Source organism: Apodemus sylvaticus, chromosome 13 (genome assembly GCF_947179515.1).
Source record: "Apodemus sylvaticus chromosome 13, mApoSyl1.1, whole genome shotgun sequence".
Classification (NCBI taxonomy): Eukaryota; Metazoa; Chordata; class Mammalia; order Rodentia; family Muridae; genus Apodemus; species Apodemus sylvaticus.
The window spans coordinates 35,981,060-36,007,053 of record NC_067484.1 but is presented as its reverse complement, the minus strand read 5'-3'; the positions used below and the strand labels follow the sequence as shown (position 1 = coordinate 36,007,053).

The 25,994-nt window shown below is 38.5% G+C and overlaps 1 protein-coding gene across 4 annotated transcripts in view; it reads left to right on the top strand.

Moving 5' to 3' along the window:
• Csnk1a1 (casein kinase 1 alpha 1) overlaps window positions 1–25,062 on the top strand; it is a 34,542-nt gene extending 9,480 nt beyond the window's left edge. Inside the window, exons 3-11 of one of the 4 annotated variants that reach the window (XM_052201364.1) lie at window positions 2,520–2,646; window positions 3,635–3,733; window positions 5,990–6,073; window positions 9,493–9,632; window positions 10,846–10,924; window positions 11,522–11,596; window positions 13,025–13,131; window positions 14,830–14,942; window positions 22,152–25,062. In XM_052201364.1, the coding sequence (XP_052057324.1) occupies window positions 2,520–2,646; window positions 3,635–3,733; window positions 5,990–6,073; window positions 9,493–9,632; window positions 10,846–10,924; window positions 11,522–11,596; window positions 13,025–13,131; window positions 14,830–14,942; window positions 22,152–22,159 (832 nt within the window). In that variant the 3' untranslated portion in view covers window positions 22,160–25,062. Of the gene's footprint in view, window positions 1–2,519; window positions 2,647–3,634; window positions 3,734–5,989; window positions 6,074–9,492; window positions 9,633–10,845; window positions 10,925–11,521; window positions 11,597–13,024; window positions 13,132–14,829; window positions 14,984–22,151 lie in introns of those variants that run through there. The other 3 variants (XM_052201363.1, XM_052201365.1, XM_052201366.1) reach the window with 3 other exon arrangements.
• Window positions 25,063–25,994: the final 932 nt, after the last annotated feature.

The following is a 25,994-nucleotide window of genomic DNA, read 5'->3' as shown; positions in this document are numbered from 1 at the left end:
CTTATGATTGTACAATTGTAAGTAAAATAGAGTATATAAAATGGTTTTTTAATGAATTAACTAGTGAAGAAGATAAGGTAACTGATTCTTTTTTGTATACAAACCATATTGGTTACCTGTAGTTTATTTTGACCATTCATGCTTTCACCTGACTCAGTAAAAGAATAGAAATTGTTGTCTGAAGACTTACTGCCTCCCTCCATCTGCTAACCTAGGCTTAGTCCCAGAAGCTTCTAGCCTCTATACAATCTAACCTAGGCCTCCCAGCCCCTATGAGTTGCTGCTGGACAAGCTCACCCCTTCTTCGTGCTTTCTGTTCTCTGGCTGGCAGATTCAATTCTACTATTCTGGCTTAACTCTCCAAGCTGACTGAATCAATCTGGCTTCTCTTTCTTGTCCTCTCCTGAATGCTCTGCTTGGATACAAACCAACTCTAGCAATTTGTTCTGATCTTCTGGTCCCTTCTCATTCTGGCTCATTCTGTCTAGTTTATTCTCTTTTCTTCGCTCATTTTGAACTGTCTGTAAAGCCCTCCCAGTAAAAATGCCTGGTTCCCACCCCTCTCTGCACTGCCCCTCACATAGCTTTCCCTTTCCTCTCTTCTCATGAGAGCTGGGCATATCCTATTCAGTCAAATCTTTCTCTGATGTGTCACTTTGCCTGCCACTTGGACATCATTTTTCATCATGTGTGCTTCGTCTACAAACTAATTTTGCCATCATTGTTTGGGATTTAAGGTGTGTGCTAAGGGTTCAGCCGCAATACAACTAGAGACAGGCTTTTCAATAAATAACAATCTTGGTGTTTACACTATGATCAAATATTCTGCAACAACTCTATAATATGATGTAAGGATCAGTCTTTTTTTTTTTTTAAGAACTTAATGTTTAAGTCATCATTAAGTTTAGATCCTGTAATTGTTTCTGACACATCTTATTTGACCATATATATTGCATAGTAAACAAAGATAATCGTGAAAGAAGATATTCTGTTTTGTTAGCTACTATAATCATCAGATTCATAAATATGCAGTAGCTTCTGAGTGGTGCTACAGGCTTTATGCTGATGAGAGAAGTCAAGATAGAAGTCCTATTTAAGGTCCATTTTAACAGTTAATATCAGCACCTGGGGCAGTTAGGACTCTCCACAGGTAGCACATAACCCACTACAAAAGAAGCCTTGGACTGCACCTGATGGCAGCACTGGTGTGTGGGCATAACAAGAATATTTTGAAGGCATTTTGATCTGCATGCAGTCTCTAATCAGCAATACAACAGTGATCTGAGATTTGAGCTTTATCTGTATTTCCTGAATCTCTTGAATATCACTTTTGAAATCCACTACAGTTCTGATGGATGATATTGAACCGATGATAGTATTGATTATCTGACACCATTAATTGAAATAAACAACTTCAAAAACAGAAATACCAGCATTCTAATCTGTATTCAGTCTCCAGTCAGCAATACATCAGTTTGAAGCTTCCCTAGCAGGGCCTGGAGTCCCGAACCACAGGCTTCGTTCCTGGGAACTCTGTATAGGGAAATCTTTATATTCTCATGTTGATACTGATGCTTTAAAATCAGTGCTCTTTATCCACAGTGTAGCATAGCATTAAAATACCTAAGAAGTAGTTTCCTCGATACCTGTAAGAAATGCTCTTTTTTTGTTTGTTTGTTTGTTTTTGTTTTGGTCTTCTGAAGGCTGGTGTTAGAGTCAACATTCAGAGATTTTATTTTTCAAAATATCTTGGCTTTAGTTCCTATTGGTATTAGCAAATAAACAAAGCCAGGTTAGGCTTTTATGTCATTTACAGCAATTTTAGTTTTTTCTGGAGACAAGGACTTGTTGTAAATAGCCAGACTGGTTCCATATTGTTTTGAAGAATTTGTGTTTTCAGACATTAAAATGTGAAAAAACTTAGGGTGGTGATTTCTAGTCCTTGGAACAAGAAAAATGAACAGTGAGAACAGTTGAGTTATTGTGGGGAGTTTACTTAATGTACAGTATAACAGGATATGTAAACAATTCTCAAACAGATAAATCTAATCATATGTGCCAATTCTTTTATAATCCTAAACTAAGCAAAAATGCAATTGCTTTGCAAAGAAGGACAACTATTAAGTGCAGTTCCGGTGTGAAGGGAGTCATGAGTGAATTAAAAGCTTTCTTAAGTGTTGTGGGATGGCTGATGGAGTCATTTCTTCAATACAAAGAATTTGTCCAAGGTCAGGGAAAGGATACAGAGGGCTACAAAACCGAACTGTGCCAATGACAGTTACTAGGTGGCTATGAAGGAGGGAAGGTTACCCGTTTGTTTTGTGACTAGAGGAAAGGTTACCTGTCTTTGAGACTGGATCTTCTTAGCTGAGAATGGTTTAACTCATCAATTCTCCTTAGTCGCTCAAGTGTGAGCTACCATGTCTAAGAAATTGTTCTTAACCTTAAAACAATTTAAGTTTTATGATGTTAAGTGATACTTAATGTTTTGTATTGACTTTTTTTTTTTATATTGTTAGGTGGTATGGACAAGAAAAAGATTATAATGTGCTAGTCATGGATCTTCTGGGACCCAGCCTTGAAGACCTCTTCAATTTCTGTTCAAGAAGATTCACTATGAAGACTGTACTTATGTTAGCTGACCAGGTATGGGAACTTGTGACAAAACAAACAAAAAGTGAGAAAGGTTGTTTATAAAATATCAGTATTTCCTAGAACGGGTTGTTTTTAGGTTTTGTTTAGTTTAGGTTTTTGCGTGTGTGTGTGTGTGTGTGTGTGTGTGTGTGTGTGTGTGTGTGTGTGTGTGTGTGTGTATGTATGTATGTATGTATGTATGTATGTATGTGTGTATGTGTGTATGTGCGCACGCGCATTGTGGCACAGACTCATTAAAATTCCAGCATTCAGGAGGCCTGAATCCAGCCTGGGCTTTATACAAGATCCTGTTTATGATGATCAAAAGACATCAAAGAAAACCCCCTCCCCAGATAGATTAATAAGGCACTCAAATAACTAAATGGATCTAGAGAAATTGATGCTTAAGGTAAAAAGTCTGAAAGTACTAATAGCATTGAAACAAATCTAGGACATTTTAAAAGTCTCTAAGTTTGCCTAGCTAGCTTCAAAGTCTTTAGGTTTATCACTGGGGAAACCGAAGGAGAAAAAAATAGTCCTTTCTAGGGGCCTAAAGTCAAGGAGAGAAAGGTACAAAAACAAGTTAGTCAAGGTTCTGTGGTAGAAGAGTTGATACTAGTAACGGGAAAGAATAGCTAAAGGTGTGTGTGTGGGCTTTCTTGCAGTGTAGTACTTGGCAGTTAACTCTTTCTTGGAATGTGGAGCCCAGAGAGATGCACCTGCCTGTGCCTTCTGAGTGTTGGGACTGCTGAGAGCAAGTGGCACCACATCCATGTATTTATTTAACCATTTCTACTCAAAACAGGCCAAAAGCCATTAGGAGTTGAGGCCTGAATAGGCAGCAGCTTGAAGTAAAGGGACTTTGTTGTGTGACTTGTGTTTGTGCTTCTCGTGCTGTTGTTAGAGACTAAGTGATCTGACTGATTTACTGGAGTGCTTGAGAAACTCTGGGCTGCTGGCTTTTTATCTTATAACCTGTTCTACCCTTTTTCTTTTTCAGATGATCAGTAGAATTGAATATGTGCATACAAAGAATTTTATACACAGAGACATTAAACCAGATAACTTCCTAATGGGTATTGGGCGGCACTGTAATAAGGTTAGTTAAATGCTCTTTGCATGAAAGAACAAAGAGTAAAATATTGATGTGAATTGCTTTGATAAACTTTTAAATCTTTGCTAGAAAGATAGTTAACTCTATTAACTTGGTAACTTTAAATATATTTTCTACAATTTATCCAACCAACATTAGTTTATGTGAAAATAATAAAATTCCAAGGGCTTTTTAATGAGCTTTAATCAACTATATTTAACTTGGACAATTGTATCCAGTTTTCATTCACTTAAATAGTGAAAACACATAGAATCCTTCCTGAATGAAACCAGTCAGATGTTTAACCTTAGACTCAAATGTTGGTTTTGTAGTACGTGGGCTTGCGCCAGTGTGGCACCACGGACCCACCTGTCACTATGGCTGAGTGTGCTTGATACTGAGAGGTCTTCAGTCCTTGGATTGGTGTATTTAAAAGAGTAACTCTTGGGCCTGCTTCAAAAGTAGCTTACAGTTTATTATGTGGGTTTCAGGTTGGGTGAGTTCTCCACCCCTCTTCCATGCTGTTAACAGGAAAATACTGACTAGTGAATTGAACATTTGTGTAGCAGTGTTCAATTTTGGGGTTCCTGATGATCTTCCACATATGGGATGATTAGGATATGGCGCATGGTTGCAGTTAGAAACTAATTATATTGAAATTTTGTCTGCAATGCTTAGTTTTATTGAGTGAATTGCTTTCTTTATTCATTCGATGTTGAGCTCGGGCAGACAGGCAGCATTGGCAATGCACGAAGCATGTTTTGAAATTCTCAACTTCAGGACAAACAGGGGGAGGGGCCTTTTTTGTTTGTTTGTTTTTTGGAAGGAAACTTCCCATTTGTTAACCAGGTAGGGAATGTGGTGTTTTAGGTCCAGCTATAAATGTTTACCTTTGTTTGCCTGTATGAATGCCAACTTGGAGCCATTATTAGAACTGGTGTTATTTGTTAATGCTAGAGGTTTTAATGTTGATCTGACCAAGTTTTAGGAAATTAGATTTTTTACTCAATTTCATATATTGAAAGGCTTTTCAGCCTTATAATTTATCTTGCATCCCAAATTGGATATAGAGAAATGTGCCTTCTCTCTTTGATGCATCCAGGTTCTTAGTTATTACTGTAAAGCCTGGTAATTGGTTGGAAAAAGTATCACTCTTAATTTTTTTCTCCTGCAGTTTTGGTAGTTTGACTCTTCGTTTGGCCATTTCCCAGCCCTCTCCTTCCTTTTTTCTTATCCTTAAACGACCCATTGTGCCCACGGGATCCCTGTTCTGCATAGTAGCAGAGCAATGAGTACATGGCTTTGCCTTTAAACAGTGCCCAGATCAATAGTAACACCTCACACTCTATCCCCCTTCTTAGGAATAGTTCATTTAACCACATAGATGTCTTGGGAAGGCCATGTTCCATTTTTAGAATCTGTGTCCTCAGTACAGATAGTAAAATGATTTGTGGCACTGCTTACCTGTAGCAGTTTTGAGAGAGACCATAGGACAGAGGTGAAGTGTTTCGTTTAAGATTCAAATATAAATGTTCCTCTTGGACACTTCAGTGTCTTGTTTCTATAGTTTGGGGGGGGGGGGTTGTTTTGTTTTGTTTTGTTTTTTTTCTTTTGGTTTTGGTTTTTAGTGTTTTCTGTACTACTATAGTTTGAAAGTGCCCATTGTGTAAGACTGGCTCCTTCAGTCAGCTTGTACCAGTAATATGTATACACAAGGATCAGGCTTGATGGGGTGGGGGCAGCTTGAAGTTAACTTTCTTGCTTGGAATTGTTCTGAATTTGATATTGGAGTAGCCACTCCAGCCTTAGTGAGTTTGCTCATGTATTCCAGTAATCGGCCCTGCATGGTTTTAAAAATAAATTTTAAGGTGACTAAATGCCTTCTACCTCTTCCTTACTGAAGATTTTTCCCCCATATATTTCTTTTGGGGGGGAAGGGCAGATTGTGGTTTAAAACATTGCAGATCCAAATTCCCCATTTTTTTATTTAAAATTTAAAGAGCCAAATGTCACCATTGATATCCCTGTTTCAGGCAGTGACACAATCATAGTGGCATTAAACACTAAGTATCCTAGAATTCAATGTTCTTGAGCATGTGATTTTATTTGGAAAACTGAGAAGCTACAGTGCTTGGTGGAAGAAGGATGGCATTTGGCTACCCTGTTCTTTCTCTAATGCCTCGGTGTTGCCTGTCTGCGCCGGCCATTGTTGCAATGTACGCAATACTGTTTGATGCACTGCCACCTCTATTGTCTGTTCAGTGTTTAGAATCTCCAGTGGGGAAGAGGAAAAGAAGCATGACTGTTAGTCCTTCTCAGGACCCATCTTTCTCAGGATTAAACCAGGTCTGAAACTGTCTCCTATTCCAACCTCAACCCCAAATTCATGTGCTTTTCTTTCTTATTGTTTTATTTTAATTACTTTTATTTAATTCTGGGGAATATAGATCTTGCTCAAGCACCTCTTATGTTGGCATTATTCAGACATACTTGGCAAACATGTAACATTACTAAGATATTTTCGTGGCTTTTGCTTAAAACTTTAAAGCTTAGATCAAGCCTGAATGAAAATAGGATATTGTCTTTGTTTTAGATTGCTAACATTGGTATGAGGAAATGCTGTTAGTTTAGTCTTGGAACCTTTACTTAAAAAATAAACCTGAGGTAGACTAGCTTTAAAAATGTGTTTGGAGCTGGAGAACTTAAAATACAAATTGAGTCCCCCAGTGCTGTAGTGACAGCTCCTCTGGACTTTCTTCTCCTTCCCTCTCCTTCTCCAAGAGCCTCCCATAAGCATAGGTCAGGTTTCACAGGCTGTCAGTTCTTAGCTTCTGCTTAAGCATTCTCTGCTCTAGACAAGGCACTGTATGTGTTATACAGTAGTGAGAGTTAAGGAGTAAAGAGCGCTCAGTGGCCATCAGTAACACAGGACCCTGGAGTGTATGGCCAGAATTAGATTTGGGCAGGCTGAGACAACCCAGCAGCTAATTACTTTACATTTTATTTATTTCTCTAGAAGTTGTAGTCCTTCCCCCCACCCCCTATGTGATACTGTTTGTTATTGTTTTTGAGGCCAGGTGTCTGTAGTCAAGTTGGCCTAGAACTTAATATGTATGTATGTGGGCTGGCTGTCCCATCCGCCCACCTACCTGTGCCACCAAGCCAGAATGAATTGTTTTGGTTCTCAAGACAGAGCTTCTATGTGTAGACCAAGATGGCCTGGAGAACTCCGATCTGCCTGCCTCTGCCTTCTTAGGGCTCAGATTGAAGGTGTGCACCCCCACCACCCAGCTCCAATAGGAGTTTTTATAGAGACAAAGGAACATTTATTTACCTTAGGGATGTGAATTTTGGTGCTTCTGGAACCAACAAGTCTTCAGTTTTTGAAACTATATATTCTCTGAAAAGATCATATTGGCAAAAAAAAAAAAAAAGAGTGTGCGATGCTGTACACTGGTTTAATAATCTAAATAACCTTTCAATGTTTTTTTTTCTGAACTGCCCCAGGTTTTTTGTTTTGACTTTTGGTGTGTTCAGTACGGTCGAGGGGCTAGCCTCCTATTTATTGTTGAAAGGTTTCATATACTCAACCTTATTTTAAAAAGAAATACCACTATTGGCTGGGTTGTGGTGGTGCATTCTTGTAATCCAGCAGGAGGAGGAAAATCACTGAAAATTCCAGGCCAGGCATGCCGCATAGGGAGCTCCAGATAACCCAGAGAATTCTCAATAACCCCCCTCCCAGACTCACCCCTTACTGCTGCGGCTTAATCTTGGTTAGGGGTAAGAGCACATGACTTAATGCATTTATAAGAGGAAACAATGTGTAAAAACTTAATATAGCCTCTTTTTTACTTACCCACCCATCTGTATATTTTGCTTACATTTTGTAGCATGACAGTTTGATAATCTGAATGTTTTAATATTTTGTTAATATTATACAAGCTATTTAGGTTGCAAATAATTACTCTAAGTTCATGGAGAAGCTTGTTCCACTAATGAAGATTGCCTGTGTCTTTGCAGGTTCAGTTCTTAGGCTTAACTGATCCTGACTTTCCTTTACTTGGTTCTTTACCTTTATGTAGTTTCTTATTTGAGGAGGGAGTATTTGCTTTGGTATTTGTTGTTGTTGTTAATTTTATACTTTTTTTTTTTAACTGTTAACCTCATTTTTGTAGAGGAAATAACTTTTGAGTGCTGAGTTTCTTGAATCAGTCTTTGGTTGTTTACACAGTATCTGCTTATTGAAGACCAGCTGTCAGACACAGTACACTTACATTAGCTCGCTTTCCCTTCTCTGAAAAACTGAAGGGAGTAACAAGACTTGTTTTAAATCCCATGAAGCTGAATGTCCTCTGTTAGTTTTTCTATTTTCGGTGTACGTCTGCAGAACTGTATGCTCATTTACTATTAGTATACTAGTGCTGGTTTTCATATTCAGAGGAATGGTCAGTGTAAGCTTATGTATTAAAATACTATCCCATTTCCTAAATAACTTGATTGTTTAGAGAGCTTAATAATAGATCTACAATGTATCTCTCATTAGTCTTGTATTATAGTAGGCCAAATGAAAGTGTAGCTTCTAATAGCTGGCAGAAACTGGGTTTTGTTTTGGTTGAGCTGGTATCACAGTACTATCCCTGGCTAGTCTGGAGCCCTCCTTGTAGAGCAGGCTCTTCTTGAAGGAAGAGATCTGCCTGCCTTTGCCTCTCAGATGCTGGGAATAAAGGCATGTGCTGTTAGCCCTGGCTGATATTAACCCAATAGATAATTTGCTTACTTATTTAGCATGTTTTAAAGGATTAAGTTAACACATTTCCTAAAACATCACAGATTCCACACTAGTAGAAGAGGCCCAATAGTTTAACAAAAGGAAAAATTAAGTGTAGATATCATTAGAAAGAGACACACTGTTTACATGTGTTCTGTGTGCACCTAGAAACGTCTAGCTTGATAATGTTGGAGATAGAATTTTATTATAGCACAGTATGGTAAGTAGGGCATTTATAAAAGTTAAAACTTCAAATACATTGGTAAACAGAAATGAGTTTTTACCTTTTCATCAAAAAAATAAGTTTCCCTTTAAAAACTTCAGTTTTGTAAGCCATATTTGAATTACTTAGTAAAATGTGCTTTTAATGCTTTATTCCTGGGGTGCCATGTAGATTATATACAACTAAACATTTTCTTCTAAAATGCTAATGTGATTTGGGTTAGCTCATTTAAGCAGATAATTTGTAAGCCACCTTAATTTAAATGCTATGCCTTTAATTTTTGGATTAACATTTTAAATTTTTTCAGATATCTTTTGAAACAATGTAATGCATGCTCATTTTTTATTTTAAAAATGTTTTATTAACAATATTAGACTTTGAGGATTATGTTATTGAAATAATTAGCTTTCTGTTGATGTACTGAAGAGTGTTCTCTGGATGAGAAGACCCCTAGAAAGCTGTCCATAAATTTCTAGCATGCTTGCTTTATCCATAAAAGCACTGTCAAGTGTCATGAGCAGCACCCTTGACAGCTCTGCTGTGGGACATGTCTGTTCTGTCTGAGGAGGCAGGCTGCTCTGTGGTAAGAGCTGGGCAGATGGGGGCAGTTGTTCCTTACTGGTGAGGAATAGTAAAGGTTAACTGGGATGTGTTAAATCTATAATCTGTCCTATTTAGACTACATTTTAATATTTGAATATACTAATGAGTAAGAGATTGTTTAATTGAACAAGGTTAGAAACTTAATGTCTCTTTATTTCTCTTTTAAAGTTATTCCTTATTGATTTTGGTTTGGCCAAAAAGTACAGAGACAACAGGACAAGGCAACACATACCGTACAGAGAAGATAAAAACCTCACGGGCACTGCCCGGTACGCCAGCATCAATGCACATCTTGGTATTGAGCAGAGGTGAGTCTTATCAAAGCCAAAATCCAGGCAAACTATCGACGGCTTTTCTTGAGTTTATATTTAGTGTCTTAGGGTACTTCTTGGTTGAGGATCTAAGGAATTGCTTACTGTTTTACCCCTTGCTTTTAGCTAGGGGTTCAGAGAAGCCAGCTAAATTAATCAGGGCTCTTGAGTGTTGTCATAGAGTTAAATGTCTAGTACAATAGCATATACCTGCAATCTTAGCACTAGGAGACTGAAGCAGGATGCTGGTTAATGCTTCAAGGCTCTTCTCTCTTGGCTCCAGGACAAGTACTAGATTAGTAAGGGTCACCCTATCTAAAGAGGAAAGAATGGAAAAGCCTATTAATCATGGAAGTTGGAAACATGATTAGTATTTTGATGTTTCTCTTGTAGTTTTGTGCATGCCTACTTTTAAGTGATGGCCTTGGGCATTCTGTATCTTAGTGTCACTGCTTGTGCCTACCACTCTAGCTGGTTCCAGCAACCTGAATTTCTTGAGGCAGGATCACCTGCAAGTTTGAAGCCAGTCTCAGAACCAATAAAGTAAACAAAAAAAAACCCAAATGGTGATTTGTGAACCACAATCTCTGTGGCTTTTGGCTTCCTATTTTTGCACTTGAGTTTTGTTTTTTCCAGTTTCCTTCAATCTTGGGCTAGTTTTTTCTCCTTAAATGAAACAAAAACAAAAAATGCTATGTAATTTGGTTGGGAACTTCATAATTCATATGGGAACAGTGCATATTTCTGTTGTACTGATTGGATTGCATTTACTTTATGCATTTAAAAGTATTGCCTGTCCAGATAAATAACCCCACCCCCAAGGGTATTTTCTGTTTTAAACATTTTCCTCTTACTTAGTACGTGTGTGAGAGTATGTGTGTACTCACTGTTTCATTCATTTAAGCATCTCTGGTCTTTAGGAGTTGCAAAGTTAAGACATATCTTCCTACTTGTTTTTCATTATTGGTTAACTTTAGAGAGTTGTCTAGCTATATTGACATTCTTTGTAATAACATAATTTCAAGTTCTATGACAGTCTTGAATAGTTAACAATCTATTTTGAACTTTATTACTTTAATTGCCCAATTTTGTAAGATACCAAATAGTTCTTTGTCTTCATTTGTGATCATTTCTTTTCTTTTGTGTGCAGTGCTTGGTTTTCATGCTTTTTAATAATCTGGTTTATAAAATAATGTTCTCTTTTTTTTAGTCGCCGAGATGACATGGAATCTTTAGGATATGTTTTGATGTATTTTAATAGAACCAGTCTGCCATGGCAAGGACTAAAGGTGAGTAGACTCAAATTACTGCGGGGGGGGGGGGGGGGGGTTGGGGTTGAAATAAAAATGAGGCAGATGATCCCAGAATTAGGGGTTGGCATGGGCTAGTAGACTAAAAACAACCTAGGCAACATAAGCAGCCCTTCCATCTCAGAGGGAAGAGAGCTTTGTAAGGGGAGAGAAGAAAAGGAAGAAAATAACTGGAAGGTAATTTCCAAATCTGAGGTTCAGCCAAAGCCTTTAATTTAAATTAAATCATGTTAGTAGGAAATTAGTTAAGAGCAGTTGTTTGTTACCTTGTGCTGGCAGTCACTGGTGCCCACTAGCCTGATCTAGGTCGATACCCCACCCCCGGCTAGGGGAGTGATGTTGAGTGGATGTGAATAGTCAGTAATGTAGAATTGAATAGCTATTTTGAACCTTTGAAGGAAAATCCCCAGTTTTTTTCACCAATCCCATTGTCCTATATGAACTTGATTACATGCAATTTTTATGTAGTTCTCACATATTGAATCTCTAGTATATGTCTCTGTTCAATGAGTTTAGTTGCTGCACTTCTTTGAAGTATTAAATCAATTTATTTTTGGATTCCTCCTTTTCTTGTAGGCTGCAACAAAGAAACAGAAATATGAAAAGATTAGTGAAAAGAAGATGTCCACTCCGGTTGAAGTTTTGTGTAAGGTAAGTGTGCATGATGAATGCTTAAAGAAAATTAATGTGGGCCAAATGTTGTGGTATACACCTTTAATTGCTGCACTTAGGAGGCAGAGACAGACGTGGTCAGTATACACAGCAAGTTCTATGCATCCAGAGCTAAAGTCGTAAGACTAAATTAAATAAATGATGTGGGCTAGAGAGAGAGCTCAGCTGGTTTAAGAGGTGCTAGGTGTGTTGTTGCACTTGTGCCTTTTTAACCCAGCATTCTGTAGGGAGTTAGGTTAGGTAGGGAAGGAAGGACTGCCCAGGCTATGGAGAGAGATCCTATCTCACAAAAAACAAAACAAAACAAAAGAGAGAGAGAGAAAACCAGACAAAAATAGTTGCTACTCTTTCCAGGGTTGCAGTTCAGTTCCCAGTGTGTACATTTGGGTGCTTTATAATCTCTTACCAATCAGCCAAGCTCCAGATAAACGTTTCGGTCTTTGGCTTCTCTGAGCACCAAGTATATATGAGGCAAACACAGTGCATATAAATAACCATCCATCCATCCATCCATACGTGCCTATGTATAAGTCTTTTTAAAATGAAAGTAATTTGCAGCAAGATGGCAAAGTGAAAAGACACCTGCCATCAAATCTGATCACCTGAGTTTGACGTCTGGGACAAGTGGCGAAAGGAAAGAACCGTCGTCCCCAAGTTGTTCTGTTCCACGTGCGAGAGCCATAACATGCTCTCATAACATGGACATGCATTCTCAAGTACACACAGAAAGGAAGGAGCAGATCTGACCATAACACAAGGCATCTGGTCCTAGTGTAGAGGACATCACTCTAGCTATTTTCCCAGTATGACAGAAGTCTTTATATTGCCCTCAAATCAAATCCTAAACTGTTGGGGAGCACTGTGCTCTTAGAAAAAGTGGTTTCTTTTGCATTTTTCTTGGAATTTCTATTGTTGTGATGAAATACTATGTCCAAAAGTAACTCAAGGAAGAAGGGGTTTGTTTCATCTCTTATCACTGAGGGAAGTCAGCAGGGATTTAAGACAGGAACCTGGAGTAATAATTGAAGCAGAAGCCAGTGGAGCAGGACTCATGCTTTCTTTGGTGCTTGTTCCCAGGGCTGGTTTAGCCCCTATGAGAAGGACACTCACACATCACTTATCAATCAAGAAAATGACCCACAGGTTCCTTCCCTAATGATACTAGCTTTTGCCAAGTTAACAAAACAACTCAAAAGACTAACCAGAATGACAATGGCATCTTGAATATTCTAGAGTGAATAGACGGTAAAGTTTAGCTTAAATTGATGAGAAAACCAGGCATAGCTTCCTACAAAGTATGGAAACAGCTTACTTACACATTTCTTTTTGCTTATAGTTTAAAATTTGTTTTTTTTTTTCCTCTAACTTGATGTTTTGCTTTTCACTTTTAAATGTTGGAATTGATAGGGGTTTCCTGCAGAATTTGCCATGTATTTAAATTACTGTCGTGGACTACGCTTTGAGGAAGCTCCGGATTACATGTATCTGAGGCAGCTATTCCGCATCCTTTTCAGGTCAGTTGTTATGATATAAGTGACTGTAGAGGCTAAAAAATGGCTCACCAGTGAGGAGGGCCTACTGCTCTCACAGGTTACCCAGATTGCAGTGGGAGGGTGGGGGGGGGGTGTGAGTAAGTGTGTGTGTAAGCAAGTGAAATAGACTGGAAGATCATATATTTCCTAGTATATCCTAGAGATATCAGAAGCTACACCCATAGCATTCACCAACATGAGTGCTCAAACTACTGAATCTTGAGTGCCAGAGAAATCATCTTCCCTAGGGAAGAGACCCCAGTGAAAGTATAACATACAAGTAACATCATACATCTGAGTAGATTATACTCTTGGTTGGCTTGGGGGAATAACGACAATTGATCAAAAACAATATAATTTCAAAGTAAAATTGTAAAGTAAGTGATTTAAAAAAAAAAAAGCTTTAAATAGTTGCAGAGGTACAGAAACTCCATTCAGTACCAAATTAAAAGCGGGGCATGAAGCCAGGAGGTGGTGGTGCACGCCTAATCCCAGCACTCTGGGAGGCAGAGACAGGCAGATTTCTGAGTTCCAGGGCTATACAGAGAAACCCTGTCTCACCCCCCCCCCCCCAAAAAAAAATAAATAAATAAAAGCTGCATGGTAGAATTCAGTGCTTGGAAGGCAGAGGCAGGCAGAACTCTGACTTCCAAGACAGCCAGGGCCATACTGAGAAAGCTTGTCTTCAGGAGGTTGGAGGTGGAGTGCTAAAATTCAGAATCTGACAGGAAGACCGGAAACTAGCACTTGAGAGAGAACAGTGGAAGCATTAAGCATTAAAACTAGACTTTAGGGGACTTGTGGCTCTGATTCTTTGAAGGAACCAACAAACAAATAATTCATTAGTCTCAGAAGTGCTGTCCCACAAGCTGCAGCTGTGTGCTTGCTCCCCTGGGAGGTTCTTCATGAGTCTTTCTAGGTAACTGACAGCGACTCTGCTGTCTCTGCAACTTGGTTTCTTCATTTCATCATGCCCCTTTTGGAGAAGTGGAGGTAGGTTTGGGTTTTTGAGACAGGGTTTCTCTGTGTATCTTGGTTTGTAGACTAGGTGGCCTCAAGCTCACAGATCCACCTGCCTCTGCCTACCAAAGTGCTGGGATTAAGAATGTGCACCTAGGTGTGCTGACATTTTTTGGTTTTGGTTTTGGTTTTTTTTTTTTTTTTTTTTTTTTTTTTTGGTCTCATTATGGAATATCTAAACGCAAAATCATAGAGATCCACCTTTTGAGGGCAGAGCTTAAAAACATGTCTCTATTCTAGGCTACTTTAGAGAGAATTTAAAAGGCAATTTCTATTTGAAAAGTTAGTTTTTTAATCTAATACATCTAAGGTTTTCCCCTCCATTGCAAAGTAGTTATTTACTAAGCAGGTTTTAAAGTTACTTACAGGAAAGAAAATCTTAAAAGTTAGCAAGCTTATGAGAAAAGCTCTCAATGTAAAGAGATGCCCTGGGTTGCTGGTCACAGAAGTGGTTGCCTTTAATCTCAGCAGTCAAAAAACATGCAAGCAAGTCTCTGAGCTTGAGGGAAGTTTGATCTATGCAGAGTTCCAGACCAGCTGGGACTATCTGTATAAGAAAAGAAGTGCCCTCAACTGTCTTGAAAATCGAGTCAGATATTTAGCTGGACAGTATTTTTTATTATTATTATTATTATTCAAAGGTTAATATTTCTTTTTCAGGACCCTGAACCACCAGTATGACTACACATTTGATTGGACGATGTTAAAACAGAAAGCAGCCCAGCAGGCAGCCTCTTCCAGTGGGCAGGGTCAGCAGGCCCAAACCCCCACAGGCAAGCAAACTGACAAAACCAAGAGTAACATGAAAGGTTAGTAGCCAAGAGCCAAGTGACGTTACAGGGAAATTAAATGCAAATTGGATAATTCATTCAGTTCTAACAGTGTTAGATCAAGGAGATGGCTTTAAAACACAAAATTTGGCTTCGTATTATGAAAAAAAAAAAGACGTCCTTGGAAAATTTGACTACTAACTTTAAACCCAAATGTCCTTGTTCATATATATGTATATGTATTTATATATACATATATGTGCGTATATTATATCATTTCTCTTGGGATTTTGGGTCATTTTTAACAACTGCATCTTTTTTACTCATTCATTAACCCTTTTCCAAAATAAACATTTGGTGTTGGGAATATGGTATTGCCAATCAATCCAAAATCCTAGACCTAACACTTGTTGATTTTTAATAAAGAATCTGATTAGCCATGGTATTTTGACTTACTTTCAAACTAACAGTGTTAAGATATTTTAAGTTTTTTGTTTGCATGTTAATGCTTTGGCATTTAATGGGAAAGTGCACATGATCTAATTAACAGAGGTGAGTCTTGGCCTTGCCTTCAGCATGTCTGTCTTCTCAGTCGCAGAGCAACTTGACAATTGCCAAGCTCAGTATAGCTTCCAAAATCAAATTCTCTTTCTGCTAATGAACTATGACATCCCAACTTCAGAATGATCTTTCTTAAGGGGAGCACCTTATTTGAATGCTAAGGAACGTCCAGCACTAGGGTTCAGTGTGGAACCTGAAACCTGCAGTTATTAGACTGTCAGTTGAAGATAACTGAGGCAAATGCCATTAAACTGCTAGTCCATCTCTGACTCTGTCTCTTCTGAGGAGTGGAACTGTCAGAGCACAGCATCATTCCCTATTCCTGGTGCCTTAGAGTTCAACTCCTGCTTCCTACTCTGTTACTGACTCCCTCTCTGGGGCTTACCTGCTGAAACCTGCCTGCTCTGTGCAAGGGGTGGGCAGGTAAGGTTTGGTATTTGATTTCTAATTATTCCATTTCTGAAAGACTGCTCTAGTCTGAACATGGTTTTCCAATATGAGCATTTGTTCTATATTTTAGTGTTGTATTTAAGTAATTTTTAAACTTAAGAATAGGTTCTAGAGCTGGGTGTGGTGGCTCAGGCCTTTAATCCCAGCATTTGGGAGGCAAAGACAAGTGGATCTCTTAGTTCCAGGCTGGCCTGGTCTACAGAGTTCCAGGATAGCCAGGGCTAAATAAGACCTTGTCTTTTTAAAGAAACAAAGAAAAGCTTCTAGTATCTTAGGAACATTTGAAAAAAATAAACTGAATTGATGTCATCCTAATCCCAGCACCTCGGTTATTAACGTTATAGTTGAGGGGCTTCCTTTTTATGATTTGGGGAGGACTGAGCGGAAGATTTGATGTGGGCGGGGTTTAGATGACTAGGCCTACTAAAGAGCAGAGCCAAGTGTTGAGGTTACTCTGCCTCTGTACCTAAACTGGGACTTAGATGCCTCCTTCAAGTTCTATAATATGTTGAAGAAAAGCTAAGTCTGAGATTTCATCTGGCCTAGAACAATTTTCTTCAGGCATTCAGCAGCCTTCAGAAAGAATATCTTAATTTTTACCTAGTTTTATTGTTCCAATTTCCTATGTGTTTGTTACTCAATAAACTAGCAGAATTTTTGTCCTGCTTTATCCAGGTATTAAAGACGAGAAGTTGGATCCACTGAGTTAGTATGTTTCCTTGAAAAAGAAAAGTGATTAAACTTACGTTTAAGCCTTCTTTTGTATTGTAACTTTTTCATAAAAGTAACTTGAAATCTTAAAACAGTTAAACATCATTAGACAGTGGTCATGCACATTATTACATGTACATGGTCTTGTAATGTTCTGAAATCAGAGATTTTTCAATAAATAATTACATTATTACTGACTGCTTTTAAAGGTACATTTGTAAGGCCACGTTCAGTGACATGATTGCTTATAGTCTCAGCTAATGAGAGGCAGAGGCAAGAGGATCACTTGATCTCAGCAGTTAATTGAATTATTTGCAATAGGAAGATTTCCTTCTTAACAGTAGGTAGGTGGAGTAGGTTACCCGAGAGATTTTTTTTTTTAAACCTTAAACACAATACTGCTTGCTACAAAAACATGTCATTCTGGGATAGGAGAGATAAGATGGTAAGTGCTTGCCTTGTAAGAAATGGGACCTGAGTTATTCCCTAGAACAAGCATTTAAAAACCAGCAAGCTCTGATAGCAAAACCTATGTGGGGGTGGGGGTGGGGGGACAAAAGGAAGGAAGAAAGGCCAGAAGGGGCTAGGCATCGTGTATAATATGGCACATGCCCTGAATCCTGGCAAGTAGATCTGTGAGGTTAAGGCTAACCAAGACCCTGCTCAAAACAACAGAGCTATCAGGCTGTAACGGTGTGGCCTTGGGGCTTCCTGGCCAGCCTGAGTATGCCTAATTAGTTCCCGTCCACAATGGAAGACTTGACTCCAAAAGGTGAGATTTCTTAAACATCTGTAAACATTAGTGTCTAGGACAAAAAGTTCTTTCTACTTATAAAGTTAAGAAAACCTTTCTAAGGATGGTTTGAAATGAGCATGGGAAATCTAGTCTTAGACCTTCTGCCTCTCACATTGTGTGGGTGAATGGTGACTTGAAACTCTTAGGTAATAGGATGTACATAGACTTATAGGCTATTTCTGCTACTATAGCTTTTGATTCCATGGAATCTTCTAATAATGGTAGTACTGTATTATTTTTCTCTGCTCAAAAATTCTGGAAAATGGCTAAGGGTTGTGGCCCATGCCTTTAATTTCAGCTCTCAGGAGACAGGAGTTTGGATCGCTGAATTTGAGGACTAGGGCTATGTATGCAGTAAGACTGTCATCAAGACAAAAAATGTAGAAGACACTTAGGTGCTCAGATACATTCTAACTTTTTTCCTTTGATCATAATCTCAGAAGCTTGCATGTCGGCGAATTCAGTTTTATAAATCTTCAGCAGCAGATAGATTTCTCTCATAAAAGCTGTCTTCTGCAAAGATTCTCTCAATGTTGAAATTTACTGATAGTATTTTAATAGTCTTTTGAGTTTATAAAGGGAACTTTTGGTTTGGCTTTTGGTTTTTCTCGACAAGTTGGGTTTTTTTTGGGGGGGGTTGTTTTGTTTGGCTTTTGTTTCTTTCATAAAAATTACAGAAAATTCTGTAATTCACTGAGTGTACAGGGATTCTTTTAAATGTTGCTTTTTTAGTTAATATGTCCTTGTTTTGTAATAGGCGGATTTCTGGTCTGATAACTTTACTTCTTGGCCTTTCAGTTATTGCATCTCATAGCCAGTCAGGACCAAGAAACTGGGTTTTTTCTAATGTCTCTTGGATTTTTCCCTAATACAGAAGTGTCTGAAATAATAGAATAACAAGTTTGAGGACAGCCTGGACTCCCTAGTGATATTTCTTATCTGAAGCACATTACACACAGAGAAAGTTTAAGATCACTTCAGTTACGGACAGCCTGGGAGAGAAATTTAGCTAGATTGTTTAGATCCTCATGGGATTTTACTCTCCTAATGTCTTTATCTGCTGGCTGTCTCAGACATAAGTATTAAGCACCTTTATTATTACAATATAAAAGATTGTGATGGACTTCCAAGATTCAAAGTGTCTTTCCCTCACCTTAACCCACCTGTATCAGTGTCCCCCAGCAGTGGGCTTCAGTTCCCTCACCTTAACCCACCTGTCTCAGTGTCCTCAGCACTGGGCTTCAGTTCCTGTTTCCAGGTAGCTTAACCTTTTCTGGCTTCATCAACTGCTGCCAGGAACACAGCTGATAATTCAGCAACTTAACCCAAAACAGGGAAGGGAAGACCTTGACATATCTGGAAAGAATGATCTACCTTGAATACACAGTCCAAAGAAGACCTGGGAACTGAATCTTCTTGCTGAATTCTGGGGTTTTTGTCAGCGCTTTTCACTGTGGACAGTAAAGCTGGAGAGTAACACAGTTCGAGAAGAAATGAAGATGAAAGTCCAAGAGATCTTTCTCAGGCTTGCTGGGCCTGTGCATGGTGACTGTCAGAAGACCTTAACAGTGTTGCTGAACCTGTTTAATGCCAGTCATCTGCCAGTCGGGAAGGATTCATTCTAACAGGTATTTTTAGCTTAACTACTGTAGAAACCTGTTAGAAAATGAAATTTGAGTAGAGAAGTCTTAATTACTTACTTGCTAATCTGTTGGTACAATTCAAGAATGATTTGATCCTGTTACACATAAATTACCAGTTTGTAATTAAAAAACTAATCTTTGGGTTTAGTTATCTGTAGATGAGAATTATTAGGATTATTGGGTTGGTAGTTTGTAGGATATAGTGGGTTTGTACATATTTGCTTCTTAATTCAAAATTCATTTAGCTTAATTGTATATAAGTGGAAGACCATATAAGAACATTGTAGGAAAAATTAAATGACACTGTATGATGATTATAGAATTGAAAATAACTTCAGACTGTTTCATTCTTGCTATACTGTGGAAGGAGCCTAAATTTCAAACATCCACTACACATATATAAACCTTATTACCACATGATGGCTGTTTCTTAGATAATCCCATCAATACAGATGTAGAAGCAGATGGAACTGTCTCAAAACATAACTATCTATTTTAAATGGATTCTGGCTCTATCTTTTAAAAAAATTAGGTGTTTGAAATTGATTCATGAGTAAAGATACATTTCTTTCAGATTTCTTTTTGAGGGGATAAAGAATGTTACATAAGAATAAGCACGTTTTCCTATTTGAAGACTTGAAAGAAATTTTTAATAAAGCTTAATTTCTGTGGGTTATCACACTAATCCTCCAACATTGGTAATATTCTTCATTCTCCCCCTCCTGTAGGAACAGAGATGTTCATGCCTCATTTTAACTGAGGTTGCAGTGAAGATGTACTCTGGAACCAGAGGTGCCACCCAGACTACAAGATTTTTAAAACAAAGACTAAAGCACACTGGAAGAGCATGCTGGTTAGCAGTTGAAGATTGAATGTTGGCCTGCTGAGATGTTTGTTTTTCCTTCTCGAGTACCATCAAAGGACAGCTCATTGGAGAGATGATGCCATGATGCCTGGTAGAAAGAACATCTGCCATTGGCCAGTGTAGCTGAAGAACTACGGCTGGATTTGACTGCTGTATTCATTACCAGGAAATTTGTTAGACTAACCTTCAGCCAGTCCCTAAACAATTGTTAACCACAGACTGAACTAGCAGGTCCACACAGATAGACTTCTCTGACCTAGAACTTCCCTATTATTAAAGAAACTAAGTTGTCTTGTATTTTGGCTTATAGTTTGTAGTGGCCGGTTTTCCCTTCATATCTGCTTGTGTGAAGGGATATTCAATGTAACAAGCAAATTACTAAAATACAGTTAACATGATCACAGCAAATTACTATAAAGGGGAAAATCCTAGGTTTAGTTTACAGATTTTATGAATAACCATAATACTAATGGGGTAAAGGTCATTTTTGTTTTAACTAGTCTATAGTTTCTTTGTTTCAATGGCTTCTTAGCCTGTGAAATCAGAATTAGATCACAGGTGTGGTCAGGTTTATAGATGCAATTAAGTCTTGTTTGATGGCCTTTTAATATATGCCTTGCTGTACCTAGGGAGTAGATAAAGCACTAGCAGACAGTGAGAACTAGCTTTTTGTTTTGTTTTGTTTTTCAAGACAGGGTTTCTCTGTGTAGTTCCGGCTGTCCTGGAACTCACTCTGTAGTCCAGGCTGGCCTCAGAAATCCACCTGCCTCTGCCTCCCAAGTGCTGGGATTAAAGGCGTTTGCCACCACCGCCGACTGCATTCAGACTGGGTGGATATGTAAGCTACTTGTAATCCTAGCACTGGAGATGCAGAGATAGTATCCGAATAGCAAGCTGGCCATATTGTGAACTCTAGGTTCAATGAAAGACCCTGTATGAATACAAGGTGGTGATCCATCTAGAAAGATACCTGATTATTATCATCTAACACGCAAAAGAGCACAATGCATAGAACATTTTTGTTTACCAATTCTATTTCATCTTTATTTTATGCGATATTGGATTATGGAGTCAAGTGTTGGTTAGGTACCTGTTCTTTCATAGGAGACACTCTGGGAAGGGGTAGTAGAGCACATCTCTGCCCTCAGAGCTTAGGATGGTGCTTTTCAGTACACAAGGATGGCTGGTTGTCCTCACAAATGAGAAGTTCCTAGTAATGGGTGAAAAAACATTAGGAAAAAAAGAGATGATTATAAATGTTTGATAATGTCTTTACAATTTTATTGTAAACATTTGTAATAAAAAGAATAAGTAGTAAAACTTTATATCCCATGAAGCCCAAAGGAAATAACCTTCTGGTGCTTGAAGAGAAAAGGGGGGGGGGGGCAATGTATTACTGACAAAAGCATGGGGGTTTGCTGTAGAAATGATTTGTTGTTTTTGCTAAAGAAAGATAATCTGAAATGTAATTAGGTCACTTCGGGTTTGGAAGGAAATAGACCAAAGAGGTGGACTGTAAGAAAGACCAGCCATTAGCATTAGAAGCCCTGGGTTCCCCTTGTGAGGAGAGGGAACTGTGTATCAGACAATTCGGGAAGTACATGAAGCATTTCTAGTTTAGGAGTTAGGAGACTTGAACTTGTTAATTATTGCAACAACGGAAGTAGAGAAGTAATAAGATTAACACGAGGGATTTATGAAGAAATCATTTCTTAGTGGTACAAAAAGTTGTTTGAATTAAAACTTTCTCTTATGTAATCTCTTATCAGAAATGGTGTGCACAGAGCTTCATGCTTCTGCTCTAGTCAGTCGTATTCTGGTGCTTCAGTGATGTCTTCTGGTTCGAGTTGCTTGTAGGGTTTTTTAAATATAGAGTGTTCTTGGTACCAAAGATGGAAGAACTGGGCATACACATTTGAATATAACAACTCTCATATAGCTTAGAGTTTGGTGCTCACGCTGTGATTGATTACAGACTGTATCCTGGGTTATTGAGAATGAGGGTGGAGAGTGGCTTTAATCAGAGATGCATGGACTCTGTTGTGAAAAGTTTAGGTTGATTTTCCAGATAAAAACAACAGCACTTCCAAGTGATGATCATTGTCCTACTTGTACCTAATTTGGGGAGTACTTACAAAAATGTTTAAAACTTGTAACATCTTTTTTCTGTTTCAATTTTTTAATAGGTTTCTAAGCATGAATTGAGGAAGAGAAGCAGCAGAGCCGATGATTGGAGCAGCATTTGTTTCTCCCCAAATCTAGACATTTTAGTTCATATGTACACTAGCCAGTGGTTGTGAACAACCATTTCCTTGGTGTAAAGAACTTATTTTCAGTATAAACTGGCTCTGGGTAGCGCTGCTGATCCTGAGCTGTAGCCGCTGTACTTGTGAATATTAACTGAGGTAGTGAAACATGGTGTCTGGTTTTCTATTGCATTTTTTTTTCAAGTGGAAAAGTTAACTAAATGGTTGACACATGAATTGGTGGAGAAATTGTGCATATGCCAATTTTTTTTTTTGTTAAAATCTTATTTTGAATTATACTGCTTTGAGATCTCATTTCAGAAGAACGGCATGAACAGTCTTCGGCCACAGTTGTGATGGTTGTAAATGTTCACAATTGTGTGTTCTTAGGGTTTTCCATCCCTGGGGTTTGCAAGTTGTTAACTTAAAACATTCTTTAAATGGCTGGCTTCTTGTTTGCAAAGCCAGCTGATATGGTAGCAACCAAAGATTCCAGTGTTTGAGCATTTGAAAGACTCTGCCTGCTTACCTGTGCTAGAAATAACAGCATCTAAAGTGAAGACTTAAGAAAAAACATAGCGACTACTAGATTATCTTTAGGACTCTGCATTAACTCTATAATGTTCTTGCTATTAAAAAAAGCATATTTGTCACAAATTTAGTTACCGTCTTACAACTGAACATGTATGTGTGTTGCTTAGATAAATGTAATCACTGTAAACATCTATATGATCTGGGATTTTGTTTTTATTTTGAAATGGGAGCTTTTTGTTTACAAGTTCATTAAAAACTAAAAACTGTTTCTGTAAGGAAGTGAAATTTTTTAAACAACAAAATGCCTTGCTGACTCTATGAAGTGTGTGCGTGTGTGTTTATATATATATATATGTGTGTGTACATATATGCACACATATATATATCCATCCCCAGTTTTTTGTTTTGTTTTTTATATTTTGAGACAAGAGTCTCATTTTGTAGCTCTAGCTGGCCTGGAACTTACTGTAGAGACCAGGCTGGCCTAGAACTCTCAGAGATCCTCCTGACTCTGCCTCTCTAAAGTGCTGGGACTGAAAACAGCCACCATGCCCAGCTTTCCCTAATTTTTTGATAGACTACTTCAAGCCATTTGTTACATGAAATTCCTTTGCTACAAAAAAAAATTTTTTTTGTCTTGATCTGCAGAGAAAGGCATTCTTATGGTTTTTGTTTATAGCTCAAAGGCACACTACCCCGTGCTACAGCTGTGTGAACTTTGACAGTGACTTCTGCCACCATTGACTAGCAGATGAACTGATGACAGTGAAAGTATTAAAGGGTTTAACTATATTACAAAATATTTTCTTCAAGATCCTTGTGAAATGGCTGTAAGAGTGTCCTACCGTGTGAAGGTAGCGATTGCTGACCCGCAAGCCCCACCTCTCTGGGTCCCTGTGCATGCCTCCCCCAGTCTTTCTCAGTCGCTCTTCAGTTTTTTCTCTGATCCAAGAGAAGGGAAAACTTACAGTGATTCTTTAAATGGTGTAATTATTCATTTGCAGCATGTCAAGATAAATTAAAAAGAACATTTGTCTGAAAATGCTGCCAGGAGCCTATTGTGTAACTGTAGGTATTGTGTATAATAATCTTGAATTGTAAATTGACCTGTGTTTGGTAAGATTTGTGTCAGAATTGATTTGTAGTGGTTTTCCTTTTCTTTCTCTCTTTTTTTGTTTTTTGTGGTTTTTTTTTTTTTTTTTTTTTTTTTTTTTTTGAACAGCAATAATTAATTCCTTAATTGCCACATTCTGTCACCAAGAGATGAGATGTATTGTTACCATAATGCTGAAATCATCTTAGGGTGTGGATCTGATGGTGGGGTGGCAGCTTCATGTTTCCTTTCTAACCATGCTTGTCAGTTAAGGTATTTGTGTTTGACTAATAAACCCTTTGATACTTTTAGCCGGAAATCAGTCTCATAAAGCTATTTTTGAGTATAGTTTGTGTAAAATAAAACTGTTCAGCTTCGATAATAACTTTCAAGCTGAACTCCCTCTCTCTGGCAAGATATTTTTCAGTGCTTTTATTTACTATGCACTTAGACTATGCACTTTTTCTGAAATATTTTTGTAACACTTTTTTGTATTTTTGCCATTTGAAAGGGTTCTGGTGTTATTGGTATGTCATTAAGTTGCAGGTTTGAAACTGCTGTTAGCTTTGTGACTCAGAATCTAGGAATGTTTCTGTCCTGGAATATTATTGTCCCATCTACAGCTGGAGCTGGAATCCATTGATCTCCTAGCTACCATTCATTTTCTTCACCGTTCACAAAGAAGAGCGTGAAATTCAGTGAATGCAGTTACTAAATCCTGTCTGGAAATGTCTCTTTTCACCAAATGAGTTATGCTTTTCCACTAAAATGATGGTGTATGTTGAAGACATCACTGAGCTCGGAAGACCTCACCACTAACGGCTCCGCAGTGGCCGGCCCGGCTGAACTTTAGGTTCCACTCTTTGCTCTGTTCCGCCTGTTGGGTGATGCAGCTTTTTAACTGTTGGGAGATGGCCATTCTAACTACTGTTGAATGTCTCTGTTTTGGGAAGGTAAAATATGAAAATAAAAAGTATCTATATGAAGGGAGAGGCTGGTCGTCCCTCCCATTGGTTGCTCTGTAACCCACAAGTGCACACACGAGGCTTATCTTTGCTGTGGCTTCCTCTGCTTTAAGTCTCTATCACACTGTAAATATTTCGGAGTGTACTGTAACACAAGATGAATTGTTATAAATCATGAACCACAGAGATGGTGTAGTCTAAGCCGACTGTTTTCCCTGGAAATTGCTGGGATAATAAAGAATAGTTTATTGTAACTCAACTAGAATGAGCTATGAAGATTGTAGATCGGGCCATCGAAGCATCTTTAATCCAACTGAATATTTAGTATACCGTGTGGGTGTACTAAAATAGCGCGCGCCTCTGACTAGTCTTGGCTGTGTGGAGTTTAGTCTTTCTGAGCCACATTGGTTTATATGATATTGAATAAGGTGATGACCAAGATGTGAGGCTATCTGTATGCCATGTAGCAAAGATCAGAGACCTAAACCAGATGTGCTGGGCCATCTGGGGGTAGGGTGGTCCAAGACCCGATGCACTACATTCCCAGCTTGTGTTGCTTATAAGTACCATTGGAGCAGCATTTTGGGTCCCAGTTGTTGAGACAAGTCACTAGCATCAAAACTTTATGGTTTTTCTCAACTATTTGGAATAATGTCAGGTATAGCTAGTAGCTATTGGGTTTGTTCACAGCAACTAGGCATGGAACCTGGAGCCTTGTTCCCGGCTGGCAGGCAGGCAGGCAGGCATTGTATCACTGATCAGTTTACTCCATACCACTAAGTAAAAAGTAATTGATTTCAACTTTTTATGGAAATGGGATAAAGTTCTATTTTGGAAGTCAACACATTTTTTAAAAGCAGGAACACAGTATGCGCCTGCCACCCCCACCCCAGCAGGGTGATACAGGCTGAAGACACTTCCTTTCTGTATGCCTACAATCCCAATCCCAGAATTCGGGGACTTAAATGGAGAGGCTGGAAGTTCCGGGCTTGCCTGGTCTAGGAGGTTATGGGGTAGAGCGCTAAAGGAAAAAAGACTTGGCAAAGTATTAGTGTTTTTAAGTAGTAGTATGTTTAGTCCTTGCATGCCAACAGTGAGATGAGTGGGACTGACTACCCATGGTGCATTGTACTGTTGAGTTTTTCCAAACCCACAGCTTTCCATAAAGTCCTTTCTCTTTCACATATGACA